At 39.6% G+C, this 21,110-nt stretch overlaps 3 protein-coding genes across 3 annotated transcripts; all 3 read left to right on the top strand.

The window, feature by feature from the left end:
* The first annotated feature begins 5,015 nt into the window (after positions 1–5,015).
* On the top strand, positions 5,016–5,861 carry LOC109573544 (keratin, high-sulfur matrix protein, B2B). The gene has a single exon (XM_019980788.2). The coding sequence runs from the start codon at positions 5,027–5,029 to the stop codon at positions 5,525–5,527; it is 501 nt and encodes a 166-aa protein (XP_019836347.2). The 5' UTR covers positions 5,016–5,026; the 3' UTR covers positions 5,528–5,861.
* A 4,257-nt stretch (positions 5,862–10,118) lies between these two features.
* LOC109573571 (keratin, high-sulfur matrix protein, B2C-like) lies at positions 10,119–10,684 on the top strand. The gene has a single exon (XM_019980820.2). It carries the CDS (start codon positions 10,148–10,150, stop codon positions 10,616–10,618), a length of 471 nt encoding a protein of 156 aa, XP_019836379.2. The 5' UTR covers positions 10,119–10,147; the 3' UTR covers positions 10,619–10,684.
* Positions 10,685–12,979: 2,295 nt separating this feature from the next.
* LOC109573553 (keratin, high-sulfur matrix protein, B2A-like) lies at positions 12,980–13,891 on the top strand. The gene has a single exon (XM_019980800.2). It carries the CDS (start codon positions 13,000–13,002, stop codon positions 13,438–13,440), a length of 441 nt encoding a protein of 146 aa, XP_019836359.1. The 5' UTR covers positions 12,980–12,999; the 3' UTR covers positions 13,441–13,891.
* Positions 13,892–21,110: the final 7,219 nt, after the last annotated feature.

Here is a 21,110-nt window from a genome sequence, read left to right as displayed (position 1 = left end):
GGAAGTTTTCAACTATTATCTCTTCAAGTATTTTCTCATGGTCTTTCTTTTTGTCTTCTTCTTCTGGAACCCCTATGATTCGAATGTTGTAGCGTTTAATATTGTCCTGGAGGTCTCTGAGATTATCCTCATTTCTTTTAATTCGTTTTTCTTTTATCCTCTCTGATTCATTTATTTCTACCATTCTATCTTCTAATTCACTAATCCTATCTTCTGCCTCTGTTATTCTACTATTTGTTGCCTCCAGAGTGTTTTTAATTTCATTTATTGCATTATTCATTATATATTGACTCTTTTTTATTTCTTCTAGGTCCTTGTTAAACCTTTCTTGCATCTTCTCAATCCTTGTCTCCAGGCTATTTATCTGTGATTCCATTTTAATTTCAAGATTTTGGATCAATTTCACTATCATTATTTGGAATTCTTTATCAGGTAGATTCCCTATCTCTTCCTCTTTTGTTTGGTTTGGTGGGGATTTATCCTGTTCCTTTATCTGCTGGGTATTCCTCTGTCTCTTCATCTTGTTTAAATTGCTGAGTTTGGGGTGTCCTTTCTGTATTCTGGCAGTTTGTGGAGTTCTCTTTATTGTGGTGTTTCCTTGCTGTGTGTGGGTTTGTACAGGTGGCTTGTCAAGGTTTCCTGGTTAGGGAAGCTTGTGTCGGTGTTCTGGTGGGTGGAGCTGTATTTCTTCTCTTTGTTCAATCGCGCTGTGGGGAGGGAGGGAGGGAGGGATGCTGCAAACAAATGACACTGGCGTGCGCTCGCATGCCTCAGCCACACTGGGTCTGCCCCCGCTCACGGCGCGTGTAGCCTCCCTGCCCACACTGCTCGGGCTCTAGGTTGTTCCGCAGGGAACAATCCGAGGCTGGCCCTGGGTTGCATGCACCTCCCAGGTCCAAGCCGCTCAGGTTCAGGCACTCAGGTAGTCCTCAGAGGCGCAGACTCAGTTGGGCCTGCGTTTTGTGCTCTTCCCAGGTCCGAGCAGCTCAGGTGATGAGGTGTTTGGCGAGCGCCAATGCTGCGACTTATCGCCTCCCCGCCACTCGGTTATCTGGGTGTAAAACCGGCGCACCTTCTCAGGCAGATGTTGACCGTCCAGACCCCCAATAAGTTTTAGTTAGCAAAGAAGCCAGTTTTATAGATAATGTCTCTGTGGGGCTGCAATTGCCCTCCTTCTGGCTCTGGCTGCCCGTCATCGGAGGGGGAAGGTCTGCAGCCGGCTATCTCTGTTTAGTCCTTTGTTCCGTGCGCGGGCTGGCGGTGTCTTAGGTTAGGGCTGGCTTTTCGCATGGTAGATATCCCACAGTCTGGTTTGCTAGCCCAAATTATTTCGCTCAGATAGTGCTCAGGGTATTCAGGCCAGATTCTTACTCTCAGCGATGCAGCCCGCGCCGTGCCTCCCTGCCCAGCCCCCGCTTGCTAATGGCGGATGCAGGCGTCTGCGCTGCTTCTCCGCTGGAGGAGTTACCGTAGGGCTCGCAATCTGCGAGTTTTAATTGTTTGTTTATTTTTTCTCCCTGTTATGTTACCCTCTGTGCTTCCAAAGCTCGGCACGGATTCGGCAGTGAGAAGGTTTCCTGGTGTTTGGAAACTTCTTTTTTAAGACTCCCTTCCCGGGACGGAACTCCGTCCCTCCCTCTTTTGTCTCTTTTATTGTCTTTAATATTTTTTCCTACCTCCTTTCGAAGAGTTGGGTTGCTTTTCTGGGTGCCTGATGTCCTCTGCTGGCATTCAGAAGTTGTTTTGTGGAATTTACTCGACGTTTAAATGCTCTTTTGATGAATTTGTGGGGGAGAAAGTGTTTTCCCCGTCCTACTCCTCTGCCATCTTGGCGCCTCCCCTCTTATTTTCTTGATTTATTTAGAGGGGGTGAAGAAATGGTCAGATTAGTTTTCATTCTGTAGCAGAACAGTAGAATTCTCAAATTTAAGTGCCATATCTTGCAATGGTTAATCTTATGTAGCAACTTTGACAGCTAAGGAATCCCTAAATAGCTGATAAAACATTTCTGGGTATGTCTATATGGTGGGTATTTCTGAAGAGATTGGCATTTGAATTGATGGATTGAGTAAAGATTGCCTATCACCAATATCAGTAGGCACTGTCCCATTTGTTGAAGGCCTGAATAGACCAAGAAGGGTGCTCTCTCTTGCCTGCACACACCCATCTTCTCCAGCCCTTGGGCATGGGGCCCTGACTCTGCAGGCTTTGGACTTGAACTGGAACTTATACCATTGGCTCCCCTGGTTCTCAGGCCTTCAAGTTTGAACTGAAATTATAATACTGACTTTCCTGGGTTTTCAGCTTGTAGACAGCAGATCATAAGATTTCTCAGCTCCCAAAATTGCCTAATAAATCCCTTTCTACATATTTATATCTATCTAACCACTTTTGTTTCTCTAGTAAACACTGACTAATACATCTTACTCTTAATTCTATAAAGGTAACTAAAGACAGAAACATGAAAATTGAGCTAAATTTTGCACTGAGAGATGTTGCAAATAGTGCCACAGTAGAAAAGTACAGAAATGGAAGGCTGATATGCAATGCTACTGTCTCCAGTGCCCTGCATTTCAGCTCTTCAAACATCTAAACTTTTTGCAAGAGGAGAAAAATACTTTTAGTATCAAAGATTGTGCTGAGTTAAATAGCTGGTGAGATCATAATAATGACAATTATTACAATTAGCATATTACAAACATCCAAGGTGAAAAAAACAGCTAATCAAAGAGTCTATGTTATATAGATCTGCTTAAGGAGAAAACTCCAGTACTCTTTTGCCTGGAAAATCCCATGGACGGAGGAGCCTGGCAGGCTTCAGTCCATGGGGTCTCTAAGAGTCCAACACAACTGAGCGACTTCACTTTCACTTTTCACTTTCGTGCATTGGAGAAGGAAATGGCAACCCACTCCAGTGTTCTTGCTTAGAGAATCCCAGGGACGGGGGAGCCTGGTGGGCTGCCGTCTCTGGGGTCACACAGAGTCGGACACAACTGAAGCGACTTAGCAGCAGCAGTTAGCAGCAGCAAGGAAAAAAGGCAAAATAGTCACAAAGAAATATATCAAATTCAATGTGGGATTTGAAAATACTTAATTCAGACTAAGGAAGAGTTAAGGCATAAACTCAAAGCCGTCATTCCTGGAGAGGCACAACAAACATTTATTGTTCTGGTTTAAGCCTCGTAAGTCCAGATTACCTTTCACTGTCCCTAAACAAAACCTTTATCTTTACCTTATCAATTGCCTCATTCAAATTGTACAGTTATACAAACTTTATAGCTAACTGGATTACTCTCTAACATCTGAAATAAACTACACACTGAAGCTCTAATGCATTATAGTATGCTACATACTCCAGGATTAATGTATTGAGTGTGGTTTTTCTTATGGTTACCAAAGGGGAAAGGTGGGGGAGATGTATAAATTAGGAGTTTGGGATTAACATATATACACATTACAGAATAATCAACAAGGACCTGCTGTATAGCACAGAGAACTTCTCGATGTTTTGTAGAAGCCTGGATGGGAAGGAGTTTGTGGGAGAATGGATACATGTATATGTATGGTTGAGTCCCTTTACTGTCCGTCTGAAACTATCACACCATTGTTAAATGGCTATATTCCAATACAAAATAAAAGGTTTACTTAAAAAAACCAAGGACCTGCTGTATAGCACAGGGAACTCTGCTCAATACTCAATAATAACCTAAATGGGAAAAGAATCTTTATATATATATATATATATAGTAAGTCAACTATACTCTGATATACAACATTGTAAGTCAACTATACTCTGATACAAAATTTAAATTAAAAAAAATTTTTAAGAGTATGATTTTATGCAGTTAAGAACATTGAAATCTATAGAAAATCCTAAAATCAAAGATTCAAGTCACAAATCAAGTAAGTTAACTTTTTAGCAGTTGTTATTTCCTTGAAGTGTGCTTTTGTATAGTTAAAAAATAAAATCTCCAGAAAAGTCTCTACTGAAGAGCATTACTACTTACCCTACGGTTTCTCTTTCTTCCCTTCACCCTAAAAAATGCCTAAGAAAGTGGTCAAACTGTCACATCTTGTCACTCACTCTTTGATTTTCCCTAGGACAATGGCTTAGCTAGGAAAGAACAAATTGACTATAGTGGTAAAAAGAGTTTAGTGTGGGGACTTCCCTGGCAGTCCACTGGTTAAGACTGTGCTTCCATTACAGAAAGAATGGGTTTTATCCCTGGTTGGGGAACTAAGATCCCACTTGCTGCATGGTATGGCCAAAATATTTTTAAAAATTAGTTTAGTCTGGAAGCCCATGGTGTGGATTCAAATTTCAAATTAAGCACTTCTTAGTGTGAACTTGGACAAATTACTTACTCTGTGACTTGGTTTTATCACATGGATGATGGGAATAGCAACGGTACCTCCACTATAGAATTGCTATGAAGAATGAATGAACTGATACATGCAGTTTCAGAACCACTTGGGCATATAATAAATGCTCCAAAAATATTATCAGTGGTAAATCATCCACATTTTCTAGTCTTAAAGACAGAATCTTTTTCTTTCTGACCAACTTCACTGCCAAGATGAAGATTGGAGGCCACTTGGCTGGGAATTAAACTGTCATATGAGACCCAAGAGCTCAATTATAAGGATCAACACTGAGTAATATTGACACTTCCTTTAAAGGTGAAGCATCACTCAATTATTCTTTGAGCAATGAGCATATTTTAACAAATATGTGGAATTATGGGTTATGTACTCAGTGAATGCTAATGACTACTTGACCATGGTGAAAAATTCTAATTGAAGACCAAATAAAACTAACTTTCAAAGCTTTCAGAGAAGAACAAATAACTCAGGGACAGGCCAATTACCATTCAGAGACAAGTTGTTTTAAAACAAACAAGGAAGGGACATTAAGAATTATGCAAATAGCAGCTGGTCGAGGCTTATAAAAGGCCCACTGTGGGAGTGTCCATCAAAACTCAAAACTTCTCTTAACAACCCTCCTCTCAACCTAACCTCTGACACCATGGCTTGCTGTTCCACCAGTTTCTGTGGATTTCCCATCTGTTCCACTGCTGGGACCTGTGGCTCCAGCTGCAGCCAGCCAACCTGCTGCCAGACCAGCTGCTGCCAGCCAACTTCCATCCAAACCAGCTGCTGCCAACCAATCTTCATCCAGACCAGCTGCTGCCAGCCAACCTGCCTCCAGACCAGCGGCTGTGAGACCGGCTGTGGCATTGGTGGCAGCATTGGCGGCAGCATTGGCTATGGCCAGGTGGGTAGCAGCGGAGCTGTGAGCAGCCGCACCAGGTGGTGCCGCCCTGACTGCCGCGTGGAGGGCACCAGCCTGCCTCCCTGCTGTGTGGTGAGCTGCACACCCCCATCCTGCTGCCAGCTGTACTATGCCCAGGCCTCCTGCTGCCGCCCATCCTACTGTGGACAGTCCTGCTGCCGCCCAGCCTGCTGCTGCCAGCCCACCTGCATTGAGCCCATCTGTGAGCCCATCTGCTGTGAGCCCACCTGCTAAAAGCCAGGTTGCTGATTTTCAACTTGAAAGTTCAACTTCCAACTCAGTCCATGAAGTAATTATCTCTTCCACCATTCTTGAATCATTAACAAGTTCTTGAACTTTAATCAAAATTTTATGAGGGGTTACCAAATATTTGGGCTTCATAGACTTATCTGATTCCATTCAATACTAGAAAGATGTTGATTTCTCCTCTAAGCTGACCAAAATACAAATATGACCCAATAAATGGGAAAACCAGTTTGAGTCAGGATTGACCTTCAGCAAGCCTCCTCTTCACAGCTCATTGCTGCCAAGGCTGAGGAAGAACCATCTCTCCTTCTCAGATACATTCACCTCCTAAACTCCACCATTTTGCAAATTGCACTTCTTATGAAAAGGGAATAATATACCAAGATCTAATAAAATATATACATTTGATACAGCAAACTTATCTCTTTTTCTTCATTGAGTGTTGCACAAAAGATTCTAATCTGACTGTGATATTCCATGCTATTCTTCTTATACCATGTTAGGAAATATGATCAAATCCAAGAGAGGTTAATCCCCATAAAAAAGCACAAACTAAAAAAAATTGAGGGTTTATCAATAAGGGGGTGATTGAATAAAGTGTTGTATGATCGTACTCTGGAATATTACATGCTACTTAAATGAATAATATGTACAATCAAGATGAAATGGATAAATTTCTAGAAGCACACAACCCACTGAAACTTAATCATGAATAAATAGAAAATCTGAACAGATGTATAATTAATAAGGAGATGGAATCAATAATAAAATTTTTCAACAAAGAAAATTCTGGTACCAGAAGTTTTCACTGGTGAATTTTATAAAACATTTAAGGAAAAATTAAGCACTTGTCCTCCTAAGATTCTTCCAAAAACTTGAAGATAAAGGAACTCTTCTGAATTCATTCTGCAAGACCAGCATTATTCTAATACCAAAGCCAGACAAAGAAAATACAAGAAAGGAAAGTTACAGACCAATATCCCTGATGAATACTGACACAAAACATCTCAATGAAATACTATCAAACAGGATTCAACAGCACATTTAAAAAGACTATACACAATGACCAAATGAGATTTTGTCCTAGGATACAAATATGGTTTAATATATGAAAATCAATCAATGTAATACATCACATAACAGAATTAAGTGAGGGAACATTTGGTTATCTCAATAGATGCAGAAAAAGTATTTGAGGTAATTCAATACCCTTTTGTAATAATAAAAAAAAAAAAAAACACTCAACAAACTAGAACTAGAAGGAAACTGCCTCAGCACAACAAAAGCCATGCATGAGAATCCCACACGAATATCATACTTAACAGTGAAAAACTGAAACCTTTCTTCTAGATCAGGGGCAAGAGAAGGATGTCCACTTTCACTTATTCTATTTAATCATAGTACTAGAAAGCATAACCAGAGCAATTAGGCAAGAAAAAGAAATAAATGTCATAAGATTTACAATTGTCTCTATTTGCAAATGATGTGATATTATAAACAGAAAATCTTAGATTCTACCAAAAAAAATATGTTACAAATTTAGTTAAGTTTTTGGATATGAAATCAATACATAAAGTTTCTTGCACTTCTATACACTAACAACATTCTGTCAGAAAGAAAAATTCAAGAAACAATCCCATTTACAATACCATCAAAGAGAATAAAATACTTATGAATAAACTTATCCAGGAGATGAAAGGTTTGTACACTGAAAAGTGTAAGACGTGAATGAAAGGAACTAAAGAAGATACAAATAAATTAAAGGTAGTCCATGCTCATGGCTGGAAGAATTCATATTGCTTAAATGTCCATACTACCCAAAGCAATCTATAGATCAATGCAATCCTTATTAGAACGTCAATGGCATTTTCCTCAGAGATAGAACAAACTATCCTAAAATCCGTGTGGAACCACAAAAGGCCCTGAATATCCAAAGCAATCTTGAGAAAGAAGAACAAAGCTGGAGGCATCTTACTCCCTGATTTCAAACTACACTACAAAGCTAGAGTAGTCAAAACAGCATGGTACTGACACAAAAGCAGGCATAGAGACAAACATGAAACAGAACAGAGAGCCCAGAAATAACCCTCATCTATATTGTCAAAAGATTTGCAAGAGAGGTGCCAAGAACATTCAGTAGGAAAGGACAATCTTTTCCACAAATGGTGTTGGGAAAACTGGATGTCAACATGCAAAAGAATGAAGTTGGACCTTTATCTTAAAACTTCTACAAAAATTAACTCAAAATGGATCAAAGACTTAAATAAGAGTTAAAACTATAAAATTATCTAAAGAAAACACAGAGGAAAAACTTCATGATACTGCATTTGATGATTTCTTGCATATGACACCAAAAGAATAGGCAACAAAAGTTAAAAATAAACTGAACTACATCAAAATTAAAAACTTCTCTGCATCAAAGGACATGCAAAGAGTCAGACACAACTTAAGTGACTGAACAACAATAGCAATTAACAAAATGAAAGGGCAATCTACAGAATGGGAGAAGATATTTGCAAATCATAGATTGCAGAATATAGAAAGAATCCCTACAACTCAACAAAAGGAACATCAACTCTAAAACAACAACAACAAAATTTGGGCAAAGGACATGAATCCATGTAACTCCAAAGAAGATATACAAATAGCAAAAAAAAAAAAAAAACACATGAAAAGATGCCCAGTATTATTGATAATCAGGAAAATGCAAACCAAAACCACAATGACATACCACCTCACATCTATTTGAATGGCTATTCTTAAAACACTCAAAAAGTATTGGCAAGACATGGAAAAATTGGAACCCTTGTACGCTGCTGGTGGGAATGTAAATGATATACCCACTATGGGAAGCAAATGGCAGTTACTGGAAAAATCAAAAACAGAATTACCATATGATCTAGCAATTGTACTCCTAAGTATACACCCAAAAAAACTGAGAGCATGGTCTTGAAGAGGTATTTGTACACTCATGTTCCTGCATGATTAATTATAATAATTAAAAGATGGAAGCAGCCCAAGTGTCATTGATGGATGAATGGATAAACAAATTGTGGAATATGCATATAATGGAATCTTATTCAGCCTTAAAAAAGAAGGAAATTCTGTCACACTTTAAGGTGGCTCAATCTTGAGGACATTATGCTTAGTGAAATAAGCCAGCCACAAAAGGACAAATACTGTATGATTCAACGTAAATGAGGTACAAAGAGTGGTTAAATTCATCAAGACACAGAGTAGGATAATGACTGCCAAGAGTTTGGGGAGGGGAGAATGGGGAAGGGGTATTTAATGGATACAGAGTTTCCGTTTTGTAAGACAAAAAGAGTTCTGGAGATGGACTGCACAACAATGTGAACATGCTGAACACTAGAAGAATGAACTACTAAAATTTGTTAAGATGGTAAATTTTATGTTATGTATATTTTATTTAAAAATTTTAATAATAAATAGGTATAGTGTGTTAGTTGTTCAGCCGTATCAACTCTTTGCAACCCCATGGACTGTAGCCTGCCAGGCTCCTCTGTCCTTGGAGTTCTCCAGGCAAGATTACTGGAGTTGGTATCTTCCCAGCCCAGGGATCAAAAGCAGGTCTCTTGCATTGCACAAATAGATATAAGAGACTCCAACTCTACTAAGTTAAATGATATATATGTGCATACTCTGGTTTATGTTTGCAGAAGCAGGGAGAAATGTGACAGAGTGTGCCCTAAAACTGTTAATATTGATTATCTCTGAAGTACTAGTTTTGGGAGGGATGTGTTATGTTTTGGGAAAAGGGAGAATAACATTAACTTTTCTTTATATGTCTGCATACTGTTTGACTTATTAAAATGTGTATTCATTACTATCTTATTATTTTTAAATTAGCAGAGTCAGAAAACAATCTACAGGAAAAGTCACGAAGGGTTTCAGTTGAGAATATGTACATTAATAACAAAAATACTAGAGAGCTGAGGATCCTGTAGCTTACACAAATGGAGCATAGATCCTGTATTCTAATTCACTAATAAGGAGGAAAGAATTGAAGCTGTATTTATGTCCAATTTTTAATTTTTATATCTAAAAAAAAAAAAACAAATGGAGCATAGAAAGGCATACTTCTTTCAATGTTGATGACTCAGGTGATAGTTTGTGTTTTGATGACACTAAAGGTAGCCATTCCAAGTCTGGACAAATTGTTTACAAAATCACGATCCTTAATTGAATGACCACTTAGGAAGGGGATGTTCAGTTTAGACAAACGCTGCCTAAAGGTTATCGAAGGACATTTATGACAAAGCAAGCCAGGGCAACGGTTAGCCAAAGTCTAATCTATCACACAACTTCCATAATGAGCCTTGGCTTGACCCAAAGGGCAAAGAAGAAACATAATGAGATTTAATTGAACAATGACAAAAGCAGGCTATTCAAAATGCTATTTATAACCTTCTTAACAACTCAAACGTTAGCCAATCAGAGACTGACTCTGCAATGGTATCCAGGAAAAATGCTAAATGTTAGGAAAATGACATGGCTCTACAGGATATATAAAAGGACAGATGTAGAAGGTGCAGCCAAAACTCAAAAACTTCTTTTAACAACCCTCCTCTCTCAACTCCTGACACCATGGCCTGCTGTTCCACTAGCTTCTGTGGATTTCCCATCTGTTCCACTGGTGGAAACTGTGGCTCCAGCTGCAGCCAGCCAACCTGCTGCCAGACCAGTTGCTGCCAGCCAATCTCCATCCAGACCAGCTGCTGCCAGCCAACCTGCCTCCAGACCAGCGGCTGTGAGACCGGCTGTGGCATTGGTGGCAGCATTGGAGGCAGCATTGGCTATGGCCAGGTGGGTAGCAGCGGAGCTGTGAGCAGCCGCACCAGGTGGTGCCGCCCTGACTGCCGTGTGGAAGGCACCAGCCTGCCTCCCTGCTGTGTGGTGAGCTGCACAACCCCCTCCTGCTGCCAGCTGTACTATGCCCAGGCCTCCTGCTGCCGCCCATCCTACTGTGGACAGTCCTGCTGCCGCCCAGCCTGCTGCTGCCAGCCCACCTGCATTGAGCCCATCTGTGAGCCCATCTGCTGTGAGCGCACCTGCTAAAAGCAAGGCTGCTGATTACTTAAGAATGAAAGGGGAGCAGAACAAACCTGTGCTGGTCTCTGAGGAACCGTTCAATTTTTCTTGGATTATAAGTATCGCGAAGTTTCTAAGCTGCTCAGAAATGAAAGTCTTAGGACACTTTTGAATGTTCTGCAATAGCGCACTGAAAACGCCTCAATCACGGTGTCTGGATTTCCTGCCTTGCTTGGGCAGAGTACCAGACTCGAGTAGCTCTTCATTTCAGTGACATCTCTGATCTCTTTCCTCTCTCTTGATTCCCACATATTTTCAGACCTGCCTTATCCTTCAATATCCCCTGTTAATTTCAAATAAAATATTTAAACTTGCAAAGCAAACTGAGTTATTTTCTTCCTTCTACCTTCAACTTTATCCACCTTTAGCTGAGTTCAAGAAGATTGAATTTGACAGTAATGCTAAGGCATGAACATAAAGTCTAAGCCAGAGAGTTTAAATACAAATTACATTATACTTAAATCTATTGCTTAGCAAAATGCTCTATGCATTAAATAATCTTTGTAGTTGTTCAAATACTTACCTGATGTAATCTGTTGTGAAAAGAAAGAAAGTGAAGTCACTCAGTCGTGTCTGACTCTTTGCAACCCTATGGACTGTAGCCCACCAGAGTCCTCTATCCATGGGGATTCTCCAGGCAAGAATACTGGAGTGGGTTGCCATTTCCTTCTCCAGGGGATCTTGCCAATCCAGAGATCAAACCTGGGTCTCCCACATTGTAGGCAGACTCTTTACCCTCTGAGCCACCAAGCCCTTTTTACCTAACATTTTCAGATTGATCAAAGCTATAGACGTAATCCTATCATATTTTAATCTCCTTCTACTTAATATACTAGATGTTCTCCTTCATGCAGGCCCCATATCTAAAGAAATTGTATTACCTATTAACTAGATTTCAAAATATCAACCAGATACTATCAGATACCATCTATTTTCCAAGATCATTTATGTTCAGTTCCTATACCTTAGCCTATTCTATTCACTGATTCCCAAATTGTTCTCTAAGTTTCAAACCCAACACTAACCGCCATTAACTATATTTTTATGGTGTATCTATGGTCTCGATGAGAATAGAACAAATAGCTGCCGAGATAGCCAGTGAGTTCTGCCATCACCATTCTAATGGATGTGTCAGACACTTTCATTAGAAATCTTAAACAACTATGTATTGTATACTTTGCAACCCAATCTGAAAAATGTTCTCAATAAATGCACACACATCTGGAACAAAAAATACCTCTTACCATTTAATTTTTAAGTTCTTAAGTATGTGAGCACAATATAAAAAACACAATAGGACAAAACATAGAACACGTTGAGAACAATATTTTTGAGACAATTACAAGCTCCCAGCACTCACCTCTATCCTTCAGTTGGTGGCAGTGATAGGTCACACACAAGATTACTTATTTCAGAGAAGAATAAAGCAGATACAGTGCACCCTACAAAATGTCAGAGCTTATCGATGCTTTTTCTTAAGACTTAGTTCAACTATTAAATACAAAAAGATGTCAGCTTTTCCTGTTCTCTTTTGACAATAATAAGGACTGCTTCATGAGAGGCACTACAACTTAAAAGTTCTATTTAATCATTTATAAGTGGTATAGACACCCATGAATCATGCCTTTTACTCCACCCATTGAAAAGCAGATTCAGTAAACATTTATTAAGGTTCTACCAGAAGCAAAGCACTGTGTTGGTTATCTTTCTATATACTATATCATTTGGTTCACAAGGAAATATTTCTGGCCTGGAATACAAGTAATATTTACACATTTCAAATTGGTTGAAATCAAAGGGAAAATGATGGTTATTTATTTGAGGTCGGAATAAATGAGTTGGAAGCTTTTAATTATGTCTGACCAAAGGTACCTTTCAATTCAGTGGATGTCTTGATGTTCTCAATTCAAGAGAATTCAGTCTATATATTCAAGAGGAAAAAAAAATAGCTAAAAACAGCACAATTACTCTTATCCTTAGAGACCTGGACAGAGAAGCACACGGAATAACTACCTCTACAAAATGAGGGTGTTGACGTGCACGAAAATGGGAGGGCTCTTTGAACATGGAAAACCACAAACTTATTCCAAAGAGCAAAGGACCAATATGAGGAGTCCAAATAAAACCATAAAACGAAGTAATTTCTAAACTGCTGCCCATAATGTATCATAGGTATTTCAATGTAAGCCAATCAGAGGACCACTGAAAAACAAATTTATACAAAAACAAGGAAGATATGCTAAGAATTTTATAAATAGCTGCTGGTCCACATATATAAAAGGCCTTACACAGAAGTCACCACCCAAAATCCTCCAAGCATTGCAATTCTCAGCCCAACTCCTGACACCATGGCCTGTTGCTCCACCAGCTTCTGTGGATTTCCCACTTGCTCCACTGGTGGGACCTGTGGTGCCAACTTTTGCCAGCCAACCTGCTGCCAGACCAGTTGCTGCCAGCCAACCTGCCTCCAGACCAGCGGCTGTGAGACCGGCTGTGGCATTGGTGGCAGCATTGGCGGCAGCATTGGCTATGGCCAGGTGGGTAGCAGTGGAGCTGTGAGCAGCCGTACCAGGTGGTGCCGCCCTGACTGCCGTGTGGAGGGCACCAGCCTGCCTCCCTGCTGTGTGGTGAGCTGCACACCCCCCTCCTGCTGCCAGCTGTACTATGCCCAGGCCTCCTGCTGCCGCCCATCCTACTGTGGACAGTCCTGCTGCCGCCCAGCCTGCTGCTGCCAGCCCACCTGCATTGAGCCCATCTGTGAGCCCATCTGCTGTGAGCCCACCTGCTAAAAGCCACATTGCTCATTTAAAATTTCCCAGGACACAGTATCTCTGAACAATTTATCGCCTCAACCATCCATGGACAACTAACAAGTTCTTAGTCTCCCATTTGGGTTTTTGTTATGGGCACTACCAAGTATATGAATTCTATCTGATTTCATTCTACAATGAATATCTTGACTTTCCACGGCAGACGCGGCATACCACCTGCTCATCATCAAATTGCTTTGGTTATACTATTTCTCATTTTCATGCAAGGTTGAATATTGCTGACATATTGTGGAATTCATCCTTTTGAACTGTCCACAAGCCTATTTCTCCTGCTTTATGATCTATTTCTAGCTTCTGTTTGTCCCCAAATTTTTCCAACATCAAAGGCACCAGAGTATAGCTAAGTGACATCTTCAGATGTCACTGATGAGAATAGAAGCTCTTCACCCAATGTTCAGCTTCTAAGAAGGAGACGAGACTTTTCCATATTTCAGCATCTGATTCCATCCTCCCCTTTGCCTGTTGGCTATTTCAATTATATCTGTGATTCAGTATCTTCTGTAATTTCTTAATAAATGTTACATACTGGGCAAAGAAATCATGGTCTTTGTGTCCACTTACACATAAAATGGGTTAATTTCTTCTGATTCAAAGATGCCTATTTTAAAGAAATACATTTGTTTCCTTCTGAAAGGGACTGAAGTCATATACAGTGTAATCATTTAGTCATTTCTTCAGTAAAAATTTATTGACCACCACTTCTAAAGCAGGAACTAAGAAGATCAGAAAGATGGAAAATTAGTTCTTATTCTTGAGGACTTTACTATCCAACAAGAAAAAAGCATATGTGTGAAAGTAGTTACATACAATATGACAAGATAAACTGCATTCTCTTAGCAGTTGATAGAAGAAACTCCCTGTGTCTCAGGGGCAGACAGTTTTGTGGCCAGTATCCCTTGACAGTGAACTTTTTTTTTTTCAAACCTGGCTGTATTTTTTTATTTTATTTATGTATTTATTTTATTTTGGGGGCAGGCTAATTACTTTACAATATTGTAGTGGTTTTTGCCATATATTGACACAAATCAGCCATGGGTTTACATGTGTTCCCCATCCTGAACCCCCCTCCCACCTCCCTCCCCATCCCATCCCTCTGGGTCATCCCAGTGCACCAGCCCCGAGCACCCTGTATCATGCATTGAACCTGGACAGTGAACTTTCAACAGGTACATCCACATGGGAAGAAGTGTGTTGGCAACCCCAAAAGCCCAGAGAAGGATGTAAAATAAATTACACATGAAACAAAGAGAGGAACATTTTTTACTCCATAAAGGGAGTGAGAACAAAAAGAGAGAGGAGAGATCTAGTCAGGAAGTTATGAACATTACTCTATTTTTTGTCCTTTCCCATTAAATTACCAAACTCACAAAATTCTCATGTATAGATCATCTTTCCTATGAAAACCAGTGAAGGAAGTCAGATTTCTGTCTGGATTGATTCAAGGGAAGATGGAGTTCAGCCCAGGAGCCAGACAGAAAAGTGGGACCACAAGAAAGTAATGCCTCAGGAACTCTCAGAAATTGTAGAGGTGATTTTGATAGGCATTACTGTGGAAAGTAACATCGTGGTTATGTAGACTTCAGAGAAAACAGAAGAACCAGCAACAGGATTTCAAAAAGGAAGTGATCACTTTGGAACAAGAAGGGAGTATCCTGGGGGAAAGCATCAGAGAAGGCTTCACAAGGAGGTGATCTTTGAAGTGGGCCTTGAAAGTCATTCTAAATGTAAGGAAAAGAGTTAAACACCTTGTCAGTTGTATCACTAGCAAATACTTTTTTTCCATTTGGTAGGTTGTCTTTTCATTTTGTCAATGTTTTCCTTTGTTGTGCAAAATCTTTTAAATTTAAGTTATTTATTGGTTTGTATTTGATTTTATTTCTTTTGCCTTAGGACACAGATCCAAAAAAAATATTACACTGGCTTATGCCAAAGAGTGTTCTGCCAATATTCTCTTCTAGAAATTTTAAAGTTTCTGATCTTACATTTAGGTGATTTTGAGTTTATTTTTGTATATAGTGTGAGCAAATGTTCTCATATCATTCTTTTATGTGATATGTAAAAAATACATGATATTTTACATGATATGATATAATATGTCCACCCAACCTGTTCAGTTTTACCAGCACCACTTATTAAAAAGACAGTATTTCTTCCCTGCATATTTTTGCCTCCTTTGTGATAGATTAATTGATCATAGGTTCATAGGCTTATTTCTGGGCTCTCTATTTTGTTTCTTTGATCTATGTATCTGTTTTTCTGTGCCATAGCCATGCCATTTTGATTCCTATAGCTTTGTAGTATTGTCTGAAGTCAGGAAGAGTGACACTTTCAGCTTTGTTCTTTTTTCTCAAGATTGCCTTGGCAATTCTGGGTCTTTCGTGGTTCCATATAAACTTTAGGATTATTTGTTCTAGTTCTATGAAAAGTGTCATGGGTATTTCGATAAGGGTCACATTAAACCTGTATGATTTTAAATTGTTTTTTTTAATGTTCCCTTTCTGATAGACTATTATTAGCATATAGAAAAACAACAGATTTCTGTGTATTAATCTTGTATTCTGCAACTTGATTGAATTCATTCATTAGTTTTATTACTTTATCAGTGGAGACTTTTGGGTCTTCTGTATCAGGTATCATGTCATCTACAAATAGTGACAGCTTTACTTCTTCTCTTCCAGTTTGGATGCCTTTTGTTTCTTTTTCTCATCTGATTGCTGTGGCTAGGACTTCCAGTACTGTGTTAAGTAGAAAACGGTGAGAGCAGGCATCCTTGTCTTGTTCCTGAATTTAGAGGAAATATATTCAACATTTCACTGTTGAGTATGATGTTAGGTGTGGATTTGTCATAAACGGCCTTTACTATATTGAGATATGTTCCCTCTGTGGAAACTTTTTTTGATGAGAGTTTTTACCAAGAGTGACTATCAGATCAGATCAGATCAGATCAGTTGCTCAGTCGTGTCCGACTCTTTGCAGCCCCATGAATCGCAGCACGCCAGGCCTCCCTGTCCATCACCAACTCCCGGAGTTCACTCAGACTCACATCCATCGAGTCAGTGATGTCATCCAGCCATCTCATCCTCTGTCATCTTCTTCTCCTCCTGCCCCTAATCCCTCCCAGCATCAGAGTCTTTTCCAATGACTCAACTCTTCGCATGAGGTGGCCAAAGTACTGGAGTTTCAGCTTCAGCATCATTCCTTCCAAAGAAATCCCAGGGCTGATCTCCTTCAGAATGGACTGGTTGGATCTCCTTGCAGTCCAAGGGACTCTCAAGAGTCTTCTCCAACACCACAGTTCAAAAGCATCAATTCTTTGGCACTCAGCCTTCTTCACAGTCCATCTCTCTCAGCAAAGTGGATGGACCCAGAGAATATTAAGCTTTAGTGAAATGAATCAAAGAAAAAAAGATAAATACTGTATCCTTGACATACCATCAAGTAATTTATCTCCTGAATATTTACTCAATAAGCTAAAAACTTAAGCACATGATGGACCTAACACATAAACGTTTATAACAGGTTTATTTGTAATTTCCAAAAATTATAAGCAGTCAAAATGTTCTTCAAGACACAAATGGATAAACAAATTGTCTTATATGAATACAATAAAATACTACTTCTTTATTTTAAAAAATGACTTATCAAGCCACAGAACGACATGGAAGAATCCTAAATTCAAATTGCTAAATGAGAGTAGCCAATTTGAAAAGGTTACATACTATGTGATTCCAGCTAAATGACATTCTGAAAAAGACAAAACTATAGAGATGATAAAAAGCCGTCAAAGTGTCCTTGCCTACTATGCCCTGCAGATGCCTGTAGTCCAACACTGAAATACAAGTTTGCATGCCAGCTCAGTCACTAAGTCGTATCTGACTCTTTGTGACCCCACAGACTACAGCCCACCAGGCTCTTGTGTCCATAGGATTCTCCAAGCAAGAAAACTCGGTGTGGCTTGCCATTTCCTGCTCCAGGAGATCTTGCCGACCCATGGATCAAACTCAAGTCTCCTGCATCTCCTGCATTGTCAGGCAGATTCTTTACCACTGAGCCACCTGTGAAGCCCGAAATACAAGCTTGTGGATTTAAAAAAATAAAATTGCAGGAATAAAAAGATGCAGGAATGGTCTATGAAATCCAAACATGAGCCAGATGTGAGCTTCTGAGAAAGCTTCTCTTTGTTGATAAGAGACACATATTGCTGGTGCTCCCACTTGCTCTTCACCCTGACTCTTTGTACTTTAAATGATTCCCAGAGCTACAAAATCCCAAGAGAATGGAAGAAGCACTGATCCTGACAGCTGAACCTCTGAACCAATGCCTCCCTGTGAGAATAGGTCCTTTGATTAAGCCAGTATTTGTTGGCTTTTCTAAAACTGGAAACCTAGAACATTCCTTACTGTTACACTAAGCAATAGACTGCAGTAAGCTTTCAAAATGGTAGCTTCCTATATATGACACCTAAGAGTACTTGAGATTCATAAGTTGAGTGATGTCCAAAGGACATCAATCATAGATGCTAAAGCAATAGTGGGGAATGTTTTTATTGATGTTCATTGACCATAATATGAGTAGGTAGATAACAATGGAGGGACAACAGGCAGGAAAAAGATGAGGAAGAATGATGGTGAAGACACACATGCAGGAGAAAGATGAGAACCAACGTGACCTTACTTATTACCACATGCGGTGCCACATGCTAACTATATTTCATGTGAACTTTATTTCATTTAATACTTACTACAATCCTGTGAAGTAGATATTGTTATTCTGTCTTGTAGCTGAGAAAAGTACATATAAAGAAAGCTAAATAGCTTGTTTAAGTCACATATTCTTATAAGTAAAAACAAAACAGAAAACGAGAAAACTGAAATCGGAACTCAATTCTGCCTGACTCCAAAATTCACAGAGACTAAAGTTAGGAATTAGACGTAAATAAAAGCATGCTGAGGCTCAGTAGATTTTTAAGACAGCTATTTTGGAAGCTCTGGGCTTCAGAATATGTTCCTTCTTTGAGCCCGTTGTTAGGTTATTGTCTCTCAGCCCATCTGGATAATCCAGAGCACTGTCCACATTTTAAAGTCAACTGATTAGTCACCTTAACTACATCTGCAAAGTCCCTTTTGTAGTATAAAGTAACAAATTCATAGGCCTAAAACAATGGTTCAGAGGTCGTGGAGATCAAAATTCTGCCCACCACAAGGATTACTAGACACTGAGATGACACTAAATTCTAGAGACCCAAAATGTCATTCTGATCCACCAGTGAAACCAAATTCACCTCTCCCAAATGGGCATACCAAAATTACAACTATTTATAGAATAACTTTCAGGTGAAAAAGACCTGAAGACTAGAAAAGATTTGCTACAACTAAATATACTAAGAAGGAACCACAATGAGATGGGTAGGAGGGCAGAGATGTAGTAGAGTCAAGATCCAAACCCCCAGGTGAGTGACCCACAAATGGGAGGACAATCACAATTCAGAAATTCTCCCCAAGGAGCAAAGGGTCTGAGTCCCCAATTGGGCTCCCCAGCCAGGGAGTCCTCTACTAGGAAGATGAATCTCTAGAATGTCTGGCTTTGAAGGCCAACAAAGCTCAAGAACAGGAGAGCCAGAGGACAGTCAGAAACAGAGGCTCTGCTCTGAAAGGGTGAACACAAAACTTCACATGATCCAAGTCCCAGCACAGAGGCAGTTAAGTTGAAAGAAGCACGGTTCAGATCTACCTGCTGATCTCAGAGAGCCTCCTAGGGAGGCAGGAGGCAATGGGACTCTCCCTGGAAACACAGACTATGACAGCAGCATTTTGGAGAACTGCTCCGAATGCTACCAAGTGCGGTTTTGAAATCCTCACTACCAAGAGCAATTTTGAAATCCTCCCTCTAGCCAACTAGCTACAGGGGCTTACCTGACTACCAGGGGGCTGACACCAGTCCTGAGAGCTCCTTGGCCATACGGCCAGCCATGGGGGGACCTGGACCAACCCTTAGCTAAGTCTTCTGATGGCTGGTTGATAGTTGGAGTCTGAAAGCTGTTTTATCTTATTATATATACAACTTTTGTATGAAGAGGGGTGAAGGAAATAACTTTCATTTCTGATTTTATTTATTAGAGTCCTCTTTTTTCTGAGTCTAGCTAAATATTTATCCATTTTGTTTATCTTTACAAAGAATCAGCTCTTAGTTTCATTGATCTTCTCTATTCTTCTCTTAGTGTCTATTTCATTTCTTTCCACTCTAGTTATTTTTCCTTTCCTTCTACTAACTTTGGGTTTTGTTTGTTCTTTTTCTAGTTCTTTTAAGTATATGGAGAGGTTGTTTATTTGAATTTTTTCCTGTTTCCTGAGGTCAGTTTATATCACTATAAACTTCACTTTTAGTACTGCTTTTGCTGTGTGACTTAGATTTTGGATCACTGTCTTTCCATTTTCATTTTTCTCCAGGTGAATTTTACTTTCTCTTTGATGTCTTCAGAGACCTACTGGTTATTTTATTAAGATGTGGTTTAGTATCTCAGAGATTTATACTTCCCACTTTCCTTGTAGCATTATTCACAGTATCCATGACAGGGACATAACGTAAATGTCCATCAACAGATGGAGAAAGAAGATGTGGTGTTTATATACAATGGAATATTATCCAGCCTTTAAAAAGAAGGAAATCATGTGACTTACAACATGAATGAACCTGTAGGACATTATGATAAATAAGCCAGACATAGAAGAGCAAATACCAGATGATTGCACATATACGATGAATCAAAACTCATAGAAGTAAAGAGTAGAATGCTTGTTACCAGAGGTTGGTGGTGGGTGAATTGGGGAGATGATGGTGAAGCGGCAAAAGTTTCTCTTATGCAAAATGAATGAACTTCTTTATTTGAAGTTTCATTTATTCTTAGAGACCCACTGTGCACTACAGGGTCTATAGTTAACAATACTGTACTCTATACTTATAGACTCAGTGAAAGGAAAGATATTAAGTTTTGTTATCACAAAAAAAGTACAGAAGGATATTTTTGGAATGGATATATTTATAGCTTTGCTATGTATATTAGATATATATAGCTTTTGTATGTCAATTGTATCTTAATAAAGTGTTTTTTATCGAACAGATAAATGAGGTTTAAATAGCTTACTTATAGTCACACAGCTCATACATAAAATCTGAACTATGAACCAAACTCTGACTCTAAAGCTCATGAAGAGACAATGAAATTAAGAAGCCGGTGTAGGGAGATTCAACTGATTTAAAGATGGCTGTTGTGGGAGCTGTGGGGTTCTCTGTGCCAGCTGTGAAGTTGTTATCTCTCAGCTTCACACCCTCCCTTCAATACTCAGCTTTGCCATGCTGTGATAGGGCTCTGCCAGTTTCATTGTGACTTCACCAGCTGCTCTGTGTCAGGCTTTGCCACTAGAGGGTGACAGAGGAAAACTGCAAAGCTGGAGGAAGAGGGGATGATTCCTTTCTTTCTGCTTTCTTCTACTTAACTGGGGCTTCCTCTATGCTAGTGGTTCTGAGGATTATGACCCCAGTAACTTCTCTTCACTCCAGTATCAACAGATGTTTTCCATTGCAGCACCTAAATTTGGTTTGCAGTTTAGAATCATCAGCACCAGTCAGGT

The sequence above is a fragment of the Bos indicus genome, chromosome 19, assembly GCF_029378745.1.
Source record: "Bos indicus isolate NIAB-ARS_2022 breed Sahiwal x Tharparkar chromosome 19, NIAB-ARS_B.indTharparkar_mat_pri_1.0, whole genome shotgun sequence".
Taxonomy (NCBI): domain Eukaryota; kingdom Metazoa; phylum Chordata; class Mammalia; order Artiodactyla; family Bovidae; genus Bos; species Bos indicus.
Note: the sequence above shows the minus strand (reverse complement) of the source record. Positions and strands in the feature narration are given on the sequence as shown.